Source organism: Meriones unguiculatus, chromosome 2, assembly GCF_030254825.1.
Source record: "Meriones unguiculatus strain TT.TT164.6M chromosome 2, Bangor_MerUng_6.1, whole genome shotgun sequence".
Lineage (NCBI taxonomy): Eukaryota > Metazoa > Chordata > Mammalia > Rodentia > Muridae > Meriones > Meriones unguiculatus.
The window spans coordinates 138,108,377-138,120,693 of NC_083350.1; the positions used below are offsets into that span (position 1 = coordinate 138,108,377).

At 46.7% G+C, this 12,317-nt stretch overlaps 1 protein-coding gene across 1 annotated transcript in view; it reads left to right on the forward strand.

Moving 5' to 3' along the window:
- Positions 1 to 10,399, forward strand: part of Slc7a14 (solute carrier family 7 member 14) — a 119,501-nt gene extending 109,102 nt beyond the window's left edge. The window contains exon 8 of the mRNA XM_021632002.2: positions 3,668 to 10,399. Within this exon, the coding sequence (XP_021487677.1) occupies positions 3,668 to 3,990 (323 nt within the window). The 3' untranslated portion in view covers positions 3,991 to 10,399. The remainder of the gene's footprint in view (positions 1 to 3,667) is intronic.
- Positions 10,400 to 12,317: the final 1,918 nt, after the last annotated feature.

Sequence of the window (12,317 nt, forward strand, 5' to 3'; positions counted from 1 at the left end):
TATTACAAAGTCCAGCCACGCTCATGCTCTGTCCAGGCCTGGCACTCCCAAAGAGCACACATAGACCCAGCACACACTGAATGTTTACTGCAATAAGTATCTCCGTAAGTCAGCTTAGAGGGAGAAATGTGAAGGATTGGATGTGCAAAAGACCAAACCCTTGGAGAAGGCTGGTTTGGCCCCTTTCAGAGCCAAGTGTGGAATGTAATATTCCACAGCTTCTGCTTTTCCTGTAAAATGATGACATTGGAGACACTGTTCACCTGTAGAGTCTTCTCCGGCTCCATCATCTGTGATGTTAAAGCAGTTACATCAAGTCCCGTAACAGGAGTGTCCCTGACACTCCCACGCCTGCTCTGGGAGAAAGGAAAGTGTGTAGGAAAACTTGTCACCCCTTGACTGGGTCCTATTGATACACACAGGGGCAGAGAAGCGGCAGTAGGGAAACAGAAAAGTGTTTAATTCAGTAAGGAAATGAACCACCTATCAATCAGGTCAGAGAAGGTAGTAAAAAAGAAAAAAAGGGAGGGGGGTTACTAAGGTAACAGGAGTAAGAGGCAACACTGGTCACCTGCCTGGATGTCTGGGAGAAAAGGGCAATGATGAAACATTAAGCAAAAGAGATGTGCTGCAGATCCCCCCCACCCCCCGTCACTTGCAATCTTTCTCGATTCCCAGGCCTGCTACAGAGGCCTTCCTAAGCATGCACACACTGGCCCTTTTACAGTAATAACTGTCCTGCATAGCAACCTCCACCCCCAGACAATAAAAAAGTAAAGATCCCCCCAATGCCCTCCCTACGCCCCCCCCAGCCTCCCAGCCCCACTCAAAAAGATCAGGCTGCTATCTGAGCCCAAATATCTACATATGCGACCTATTAACTCCAGGCTTTATCACCAATTAGGACCATAAATCTCTGCTTACTTTGGCTCCTGCAAAGTTAGTTTCACTGAGTGGCGGGGGCTAGAAGGCACGGGGTGAAAGTCATTTGAGATAAAGGAGGAAAGATTCAAGCTTAAAGAGACACACTTCAGATTCAAGGGGGAGGCACAGTTCTCAAGGGCCAGAGCAGGAAAGCCGGCCAGGCTTGCCTTCTGAGCAAACAGCTGAGCAGGTGGCCCAGGGTCAGCAGAGACAATGGGGCTGATGGCACTGACCAGGGACGTTGGCCCTCAGTGGCCAAGCCTTGGCCTCATTTTATCCCCAAGTTGCTCAGTGATCATTTTGACTCTCAGGGAGAGGGGTTGGTTTGTTTGATTTCTCCTGTGTGTACTCTATGTGTGTTAAGTGCACTGAATGTGTGTGTAATGCATGCACACATATGTACTCAAGTGTTCGCCTCTCTGCAAGAGCGTTCAGGGGCCAGCAGAGGATACCTAGCGTCCTGCTCCGTCACTTCCCCCCATGAGACAGGTGCTCTGACTGAGCTCCAAGACAGAGTTAGCAGAAAACCCAAGCAAGCCTTCTGTCGCTGCCCCACCACCATCCTAGCTCAGCATGGCCATGGGCACTCTTGCCCATTGAGCAACCCCTGCTCCCCACAGTGTGCAGAACAGAAGGCCGACAGGGTAAATCACAGGTCCAAGGTCAGCTTTCTGAGAGTGATGGGGACTGGATTTAAACCCAGATCTACATTCTTATAATAGCGCCCTACACATGGTGACACTGTAACTCTTGCTTTTCCAGACCCTGAATGTCAAGGGCTTTTCAGATTGAAAAAGGAGGCTGGTGTGCCGTTCATAAGTATAGGAAAAGAAACAGCCATGCGCACGCTGTGCTTTGCCAGGGAGATGAGTTTCCTTTGGTGGGAATAGAGTCAGTGCGGAGACAGTACTCGGGACTCGTGGTCAGCAGGAACTCTGGTTCATTCCTTTAACAAACATTAAGGGCCGGTTTTCAGTCAGGACTATAAACTAGAGCCTCCCAGTGCCGGTGGCCTGCACCACCAGGCAGTCTGGAATTCCACACTGAAGAAAGAAGCAGCTTCGGGGTCAGGAAAGATCATTCCATTGGTGAGTGTGAGGCAGCCAAGATAAATCAGAATAATATCTGTGTGTTACTAAGAGGTGAAACACGTGCCAGGGCCTTACATGGAAGCCGGGACAATAAAATGTCCCGGGAAGGTTAGGACTTGCGGTGGGTTTGGCAGAAGCATTGCTCGCAGGAAACGTAAATCCATGACTAGATATGCATCTACTACAGGAAGCACAAAGTGCTGTCCTTTCCATGGAGGAAGTGTTCCAGTGTCATCAGCCACCAGCTTGTGGCTGGTCTTCCTGGAGAGTGGTGTCACTCCTGGGGCTCAGTGTTGGGCTCCGCTGTTGGCAGATTTGGCGCCCAGCAGCCAGGTCAGCTTCGGTGGGTGGAGGTCCATGTTTTCAAGCCCATGCCTATAACCCGCCTCTCTGTCGCCCTGGCCACTTTGTTTACAGACTCACTGAGCGAGGACAGGGATGGCTGGGGAAAGAGGCCGACTGTCCACAGAACGGGGCTTCTTCTCTTCTCCATCATTGAACCACCTCATCTGAAGTCACATGTAGATGAGCATTCACGTGGGACAAAAGTATTTTTACACCCTTCGCCCATTTGCACAGGAGATCTAGCCACATACTTCTCACCAATTTTCCAGCTATTCTCTTTGCAAATCCCTGACCAGCCAATCCATTCACTGGCTACAGCTCGTGAATCAATAGTAAACAATCACACATCTGGACCCAAAGGCAGCATGAAGAGCGAGTCACCGGGCCTGGCTTGATCTTTTGAAACCTCAAGCCCACACCCAGTGGCACACTTCCTCCAATAAGGCCACACCTCCAAAAAAAAAAAAAAAAACTATCTATGAGCCAATGGGGGCCAGTCTAACCCCACAGGACTGTATCACCGATCTGTAAGTACTAAACAGGGCAGAAGATACAAATTTCAGGCATTAGCGCTGTGAGAGTAATGATAGGAGGAAGATAGGGGCGAAGGTGACTGAAAGGGCCAGATGCTGTCCAAAGAGACAGCTAGCTCTCACCTCCAGCTAAAACCTGACTCCCGAGGAGTTTGAGGGCACGGCCTCAAAAAGCTTAGCAGAAGCTGTAAAGGGGGGCTGCTTTGTGCAAGTTCTCCTCAGCTTATTCTGGGTTTGCTGGTGCTTTGTTCTGGTTTTCTGAGGCAGGATCTTACCACTCTGGCCTTGAACTCCTGTCCTCCTCCCTCAGCCTCCGCAGAGGCTAGGGTGACAGAGAAGCCCTCCACACTCAGATCTGCCGGGCCTGTGGGCCTGTGGGTGGACGTGGAGGCTGTGCCTGTTGGTGAGGGGTGGGCGTTTGTACCGAGTATGTGTGCAGCCAGAGGTCAACCTCGGGCGGCTGTTCTCAGGAGCCACTTACCTTAGATGTGAGACCGGGTCTTTCACTGGGACCAGGGTGGCTGGCCAGTGAACCCCAGGGATCTGCTTGACTCCACTCCCTCCCTAGAGCTTTGATTATTAGCTTAGGACCACCATAAGGGGCTCTTTATGGAGACTCTGGGGCTGGAAAGGGCATTTAATTCAAGTCTTGTAAACACCCGATAGATCTAAGAGTGTACATCAGCCCAGCCCCAGTCAAGTGAGATCCTCCCCCAGTGGCCCCAGGGACCCTAAAGCAACTGCTTATTTGTTTGTGCTTTCCCCTCCTAACAGGTATGCTCATTTATTTTGGGTACGGCATCTGGAACAGCACCTTGGAAATCAGCGCCCGGGAACAGGCCCTGCACCAAAGCACGTACCAGCGCTATGATGTGGACGACCCCTTTTCCGTGGAGGAAGGGTTCTCCTACGCCACCGAGGGCGAGAGCCAGGAGGACTGGGGTGGGCCAGCTGAGGACAAAGGCTTCTATTACCAACAGATGTCAGATGCGAAGGCAAACAGCCGGACGAGTAGCAAAGCAAAAAGTAAAAGCAAACACAAACAGAACTCAGAGGCCCTGATTGCAAATGATGAGTTAGATTGCTCTCCGGAGTAAGGCTAAACAAGGGAGCCTAGAAAGGGTGGTTTCTCAGTAAATCAGCCTGTGTGCTAGACGGTGGAAACTTCTTCCGACTCTCATTTCACAAACCCAGCCTTCCCCAAGGTCCATCCCCAGGCATAACCTGTCATTTGCTATTTTTGCTGTTCAGGGGAATTCTGTTGAAGGGTTTTACCCAGGGCCCTTTAACCGGCCCTCTTAAAAAAAAAAAAAAAAAATCACAATCAAGAGACTATATGAAATTCTATGTTAGCGAGACGCCCCAGCCCAGCCTTTGGCAGCAAATGTTTGCTTTGCTGGATGGCTCTTTGTGCGTCTGACTTAGACGGGAGGAAGCTTCCTCCAACTCTGCTGAGACTACAGGCCCTCCAAGGGAAGCCGCAAAGGTGGTTGTGGGTGCAAGGCAGCTGTCCATCTGCCCCGAGGTCAGTAGGTCAGACTGTGTGTCCTTACATCTCACCTCCCGGAAAACTAACCGCGGAGGAAACCGGGCCTCCTCCTAAACTCACCAAAGTTCTTACCGTTTCCAAACTCTAATTTTAGGATCCAGAAAAGACAGGGGACTCTGAGACCATATCCCCCATAAAGCAACCATGCAGATACGATAGTATAGTAAGAGGCACATCAAAGCTCAAGAAAAAAATAACAAATAAAGGCTTAACTAGCCATCTCTTGCAGAGGTCAGAAAGGCATTGGCAGAAAGGAACTGTCTGTCATGCATTCCCTTATACCAGCCTCTAAGCTCCTGCTGATATGGTGAAAGAGCAGTGTGATTCCATGCCTCTGATATGCCTGGAAGAAGCAGGCTATTTGTTTTATAATCAGATAAAAATCTTTGCAAGAAGAGGTAACCCAGCCACTGAGATCACATTGCAAATCCTACTTCATATTTCTAAAATTATCAAATCTGCAGGATTTTTTTTTTTTTAAGTTAGGCAACTAGTGCTGCTTTGAAAACCGAGCTGTGAAAGGCCGGGCACTTAGGCCATCAAGCTGAGAGAGAGCCCATTCCCCCCTGGTCCTCACTCCTCTGGAATAGCTCCCTTTATAGTACTTTTCCTGTTATTTCCCAAATCCTGAGGCCCAGAGAAATACTACCTGGTGAGGTTTAAGTATAGGCCACCAAAGGGATTCTTAAAAGAATTTGCTCCAAAACAGGATAGATGAATTTGAAACAGGAACATGTGAGTTGTATCTCCCTCCCCTGGGAGCCGCTCATTCCATAGCTTCAGTGGCATGTGTAGACATGCATGTGATGACAGTTTTCCTCATACGAAGGTTTCTGTGAGAATTTCCTAGAAGTAGGGCAAAACAAGGAAACTTCCTGCCCTCTTTTTTCCTCAATTCACCATCAGCCAAAAAAAGAATTCTCCTGAGTACCAACTTACATTCACGTCTTTTCTTTCTGTAAGTCTGAAGCTCATGCTTACTTGGCATGTACTAGAATGACAGAGAGAAGGTATGCTTCCCAGGGAGCGAGCTCACTGAACCATACCAATGGCTAAGTGGTGGGCACGAGGAGACCCGAAACTTCCGCCCTTGGAGCATTGGCGCCCCATGACCAATGCAAGAGGCTTCAGCATAACAGATAAAGATCCGCTGGAACTATTGTTTGAGACAATGCTTTTCAACCAATCGCATTCCGTGCTCCTAGCCAGTGTATGCTGTGGCATCCAAATAATTACATTTTTAGATCTTGTCCTTATTGCTTATGTAGAACCCTGGCTTCCAGCACTCATTGTATCATTTTTATGTGATGTCTGACAAAACTGTGTTTCCTCTTGCCTAAACTTAACCATCACGGTGTAGTGCCTGGCCTGTAACAATCCACCCTGGAGAATTCCCTGTAAAATATTTATGAGTCGTGTTTGTTAAAACTTAAGTTTTAAAGTGGCTTAGGATGCAAGAAGTCTGCCTGGTTCAATAGCATCCTTTCAGCTGGAGCCGCATTTGTTAGACGGAGTGAGGTTCTCTTCCTTAGATATGTTTAGGAAATACGGATACAAAGTGACAATTCGTAATGTGGGTGGAAAGTTTCCTGTTACTGGTGGTGATTAGTAGCAATGGTCTGGTGGCAGGTGTGTGCGGTTTCTGTAGAAGAAAGAGCGCTTTACGGACTTTATGAATGCTGCTGGTGTTGATTCTGTGACAAGCCGTGAATTAGTCTCATTTCAGAAGCTGTTTTTCTCAATTAGTAGCTTTGGATGTGTTTAAGCTTTGCTCTCTTCACTTTCTAAAATTGTTTGGGTCATCTTCTTAGCTATCTTGTTCTTCTAAAAAAATGTGATTTGGAAAGTTTTCTCAGGTACATAAGCATGTTTTTATCATGTTTCTTAGCTCCTATGAAAGAGTTCCAGGTTTCACAAGGCAGTTTTCCAATACCATCAACCACTCAAATGAAAATGTTAGGGTTTTCCTAACATAGCTGAGCACTGTATTTGTGAGACTGCATTAAAATAAGATCGTTTTATAAATATTTATCTTAGGAAAGCTCTTCTTGGTGGGGGGCTTCAGTGTGTGTGGAGCCAATTATTTAATGTTTTTTCTATTCTACTTATTTACCAATATGCTGCAACGTTTCAGAAAGAGTGGAGGCAGCTACTCAAACACCTGAGCTCCGAAACAAAAGGGAAGAGCACAGTCAAAACAGAGGAAGAAAGGGAGGCACGAAGGCAGAGTGTGTGTGGTGCACACGTGCAGAGCTCTCAAGGCTTTGCTAAGTTCTCCAGTGCAGGGTGTCTTAGAAAATAACAGACTTGTCAATATTGAATGATAACCATTACTGCTATGTGATTAAAAATAAGCCTTCTCCCCACCCCAGCCCCATGAGGGCAGCGTGTTTAAAAAGCACAGACCACGTAAGTCCACAGAGAAGCTTCAAACCTACATTACACAGCTATCAAGAAATATCTGTCAGGCCGTGGTGGCACACACCTCTAGTCCCAGCACTTGGAGGCAGAGGGCAGGCAGATCTCTGAGGTCAAGGCCAGCCTGGTTTTTAGAGCAAGTTCTAGGACAGGTAGAGCTACACAGAAAAATCCCATCTTGAAAGACAGGGAAAAAAAGAAATATCTTATGATTGGTTACATGGAAAAACTGAGCACATGAATGAAATGGAAGGAAATAAACTATTTAGCAGTTAGTCCTAGAGTGCCCATTGTGTGTTATGGCATATTCTGATGCCATAACTGAAAGGCTTGGCTCTTAAGAAATTAGGTCTATAGGGCCGGCCAGGCAGCTCGGAGGGTCAAAGGCTTCCTAGCTTCAGTCTGATCCTTGGAGCCTGCACAAATATGAAGGACAGAAGGGACTCCCACAATTGTTCTCTGACCTCCACATGGGTGTTCTGGAACGTATGTTAATGCACACAGACACACACACACACACACACACACACACCATGCAGTAATCCTAAACAAAATTCTTTGAAGAAATTGAATATATTTAAAACAGTATTCAAGATGGCAGACGAGATGAAGATGAAAACACGCTTTTCGGGTTCAAATGTGGAAAGGCCCTCCACACAAAAATCAGAGAAAACAGTGTCCACCTGCAGCCTGTGAAAGTAGCAGAGTCTTAACGAGGTAGACATGGAACTGGACTCCGAAGACGCAGACTGACTGAGCGCTGCCCTTGAGTACTCCGTTCTTTGCCTTCCTCCAGGAGAAGGAAGGAGCTGGTTTGACTGGAGCTATAATTTACGTGTGAGTCACATGTGACACAGTAAGAATAGTGCCAGGACTCCAATGACAAGCCCACAAGTTCTCCGTGGGTGGGGAGTGCCTGGGGAGTGACTCAGGCAAGGTTGGAGTTGAGAAAAACTGGGCGCTGGCATCATTGCCCAGGCGAAAAGCGAACAGGTCACGTACAAATTCAGAGTTCATTTAACATGGTAATGAAAAAACTTCGTACAGTTTTTAGTAATTCCTTTCCATGACCAAATCTAACAACGGCTTATATCCTCTAATCTAGATAGTAAGATTTCCCCTCCTGGTTTGACTCGGGTTGAGGATGAGGCTGCTCTAAACTAGAGGGAGAAGCTGAGTGTTGGAATTACGCAAAGAATCCGGTCTGCCTCTTAGTAAGAGGAAATCCTGTGCCTCAGTACTGGTCATCATGCTAAAATTCAGTCGTTATTAGTAAATAAGACTCAGAGAAATGTCTACACTGCTGGGAAGGCTTGAGAAATTTAACACCCTTTAAATCAGGATTGTTGGAAACCACATTACCAGAGAGTCCCTCTTCTAAATATATAGAATCATAAATAGAATTTCCATCTGTCTTAGATAGTAGGAGAAATCAAGGTCCTGTTTGCCACTGTTTTTACCATGGGTTTGCCTAACTTTACGTCTCATGTTAAAATGTTCTGTGCTATAAAGTCAAAAGTCAGGAAACAAGCTGAAGCCAGAGCTGGATCAGTTCCTGGGGGGCGTGGTCCACTCTTGGCCTCCAGCCTCCACACAGGGAGTGGGCCAGAGAGCGCCTTCTATTTCCTATGGAGAGGACCGAGGAGAGGGAGAGGGAGGAAAAGGTACCCTGCCAGGGTTCTGGGACTTCCCTCCACTCTCACACCTGTTTCAAAAAGACCTGTGAAGACAGGTGTTTCCAAAGCGTTTTTCCGAAGCCGCTGCAGCCCCATTCCCCGGTACTTCTTTAATGCCGGTTATTTGTTTATCCACAGAGAAGCCCTTTGGAGACTCTCTAGCCAGCAGTTAATCAGCAGTGGCCTGACCATGAAAGGGGCCACAGTTTCGTTAACATTAGTTCAGGCTAGAAACAGCATCCCAACTACAGACACCACTCCCAGAGCTGCATTTTTAGTTAGAATGCTGACAGGCAGTAAAAAGTGCCTGCCAGTCCCACATCCTGCTTCCCTTTCTCTAAGACTTTAGAGCAGAGACCATCTCGTTTGCTTTTGCTTTCTGTTTCCTCAAAAGCAAGTTCCTTTCGGAAATGCTTTCCCAATCGCACCGCGCCTCTCACTCTTCTTCAGCAGCTCACGAATCATTCTGAAACACGTAGGCACATGCCTTTTGCCAAAATTACTGCCCCCAGAAATATAGAGCGTGAAGCTGGCAAAATGGCTCACTGGTGTAAGTACTTGGCGGTCTTCCAGAGGACCTGAGTTTGGTTCCCAGCATTCACATGACAGCTCACAGCCACCTGTAACTCCAGCTCCAGGCCCAACACTCTCTCCTGTCCTTCTCCAGCACTGAACCCGGGCACATGCTCACACACAGCCACATACACATAATTTTATTTTTAAATAAAAATACTTCTTTGAAGAAGAATGGGATGTCCTTTTTTTCCTGTTTAGGGCTGAAAGCCCCAAAAGGATCAGTGGAAGCCCATCAGAAATGCAGACATATTCTGCCATATCAGCTAGAATCGTGTTGAAATCACTCAGCAGCACTCTGCGTGCATGGAATCACACAGCCCAACAGAGACTTCCGTAGAGACACCTAGGTTGGAAGTCTCCTGACCACAGGTGGCTCTGATCTCTCACTCCTTAAGAACATTTAGTGCATGTAGGTTCCCCTAAGGAAGAAAAACAGCAGTCTGTTAGAACTTAGGGAACGGGTGGCCTGGATTTTACGTTGCGATCTTCCTCTGCTCTCTCGTTTCTGTTCAGCTTTCCTGATGTTAACACTGGTGGTACTGGCTCGAGGAAACTGGGCCATGAGGACTTTGTCTTAAGTGTAGACTCTAAAGGGCTGTGTTCATTCTGGGGCTGGGATGATGTCCCGGTCTGTGGACACAGACTGAGCACCCATGGCAATGGCTGATGCACACGGCAGTGGTCTTGTTCACAGTCATAAATTTACACTGGAAATCGTAAGCGCCCACTCTCCAAAGCAGAGACACTGTTAATGTTATAAAAGCACCTAAATACCTCATCTATCCGGGCTGAGAGAAGGAGCTGCAGGCTTCTGAGAGAGCGGCTGATACCCTCCTTCCACGTAGTCACAACCACCAGGACCCCACATCCTAGTTTTTCTCACTGTGGAAAAGTAACACAACCATTCAATTCACATCCCAAAGTTACAAATGCAACCTGTAAATTCCATGAACTCGTTTTGGTTTTGTTTGGTCCTTAAAAAGTACAGCTTGCACTTGCAGATGGTAATTTCTGGTGTGTCCTCTGCTACTTTCTTTTTCTGTATGGAAATGCTGTATTGTTAACGCGTGTTTGTTTTGTGGTTTTTTTTTTTTAATTCCCATTGGTGCACTGTACAATGGGGTGTTGTAATGTACCATGAAGAACGAGATGGTATGCAGATGTACTATAAGTGTGTTTTATTTTCAAATGACCGTGGTGTTGACAATATTTTGATTCATCAAAATACTAAGGGAAAGTTATAAATTTACCAAAATGTGTATATTTTAATAAATGCATAAAGCTTTATTGTGTGCCTTTACATTTAAATTTTCGGTTATTAAAAAAAAAAAAGTCAGAAACAAAACTGTCTTGCTGTTAAATTTTCGTAGTAATTTAAGCTTTTACTCAGAAGACTCCAGAAGAGAGAGGAGGGAAACAGGAGCTCCCCCTGCTATTTAAGCTGACTTGCCTGAGCTGCTGCTCTCTTCCATTCCCAGTGGAGATGAGTAAGTGACTCTAGTCTTACATGTTTACGGATCCTTTGTAGAAAAGACAGAAACATGCTCTCACTTAAAACTACTCGTGTGATTACAGAACATCCATTTTCAGCCTCAAAATGTTTTAAAAATCACAGTAATAAATGTAAACGGGCAGAATGTCAGAGCCGTATAAGTTTTTCTGTTCACCTTTCTCCTTGGAGGACAGCACGGAGTCTCCACTCCAGTGGACTTTTCTGGAGAGCCTTCCTCTGGCCATGTGCTCTTTCTGGGCCCCTGCTCATGGCTGCCACCTTTACTGTCCCATCCCCTGTGCCACACACACACACACACACACACACACACACACACACCATGATCCTAAGATTACTGTGGAACTTTCAACTCATTTTTCCTATTTGCTTAAAAACAAATTAGGAAAACATTGCCTGCCCACCGTCCCAATCCAGTCACTATGGCATAAATGCTGGCTTAATGTTGTCTTTGTTGATGCCACAGTATTATACCTGATAATGATCCAGGCCTGGTGACGTTACCTATAATCCTGGGACTTGTGAGATGAAAGCAGAAACATCAGGAGTTCAGGTAGTATTGAACTGTGTTGCAAGTTCAAGGCCTGCCTGGGCTGCCTGGGCTGCCTGAGACTCCCACATACACACATAAGAACTTACATGATCTCACAAGGCAGGCAGACAGAGGACGAGGGTGAAAACTAGCATACTCTGGACCATCAATGGCACAGCTGCACACTGGCCACATAGGCAACTCCCTGGACAGATGAGCCCTAAAAAGGACTGGCCCATCTGGTCACCTGAGCTTCAGATGATGCTTATTGTCCAAGTCCACCATCTGACACACTCGGCTGTGGTTCTCCTGCAAACTGGGGCCTCTCCGCTCAGAATGAAAGCCTTCGCTGGTTCACTGTAGAAGCCATTGCATGTGGCCCTGAGACCTGAGGGAGCAGAGGCACCACGCCAGGCCCAGGTGCACAGCCACATACCCGTCCAATAACACACTGTGGTTTCTGAGCCGGGGTGGGCCACGGGTTCCTTGAAGAGGATGAATACTTTCCACGAGACCATTGTTGAAACTTACGAAGAAACTAATGTTGTTAGACAGAGGTCTAACGGATGACTTTTTTTTTTTTTTTTTTTACTAATTTTTAATTTTGTGTGTGTGTGTTATATTACAGTTTACTGTCTGGGTTCTTGAGGTTGCTTAAAGCTCTTTCATCTACGTGAAGGGACCGCTAGACAATGATTTTCACCTTTCTCCCCAATTCCATGAGGGTTAGTTCACATCGCTGGCTTGGAGTTAGCCATGGTAGAGAGAGGTAGGTACACCATGCCAGTTCACAATTATTTAATGGCGCTGGCTTTTGTTTTCCCAAGGAGTTTATTATATACATTATAAGCTGTACATCATGTCCCTTTCAATTAACTGTACCACTACCCTGCCCACTGTCTGGGGGCTTCCCTGCTCCTATCCTATCAGCTACTGTGGGGAAGGTCTGAATAAGTGTTTTCCCCTTCTCCGTCCCACCCCTGTTTCTCTTCTTCTTCCCATTGGATGATGGGAAGATCAGGTAAGTTTTCAACCATCCTTTAGTCTGACTAAACCTCCCTACCGCATATTGTCCTTCATCTTGGAGATGATTAGTCTCATAACTGGCAGGATTGCCTAGTTTCTTTCCCCGCCTCCCCCCAATGGAAGAAACTGCAAATTGC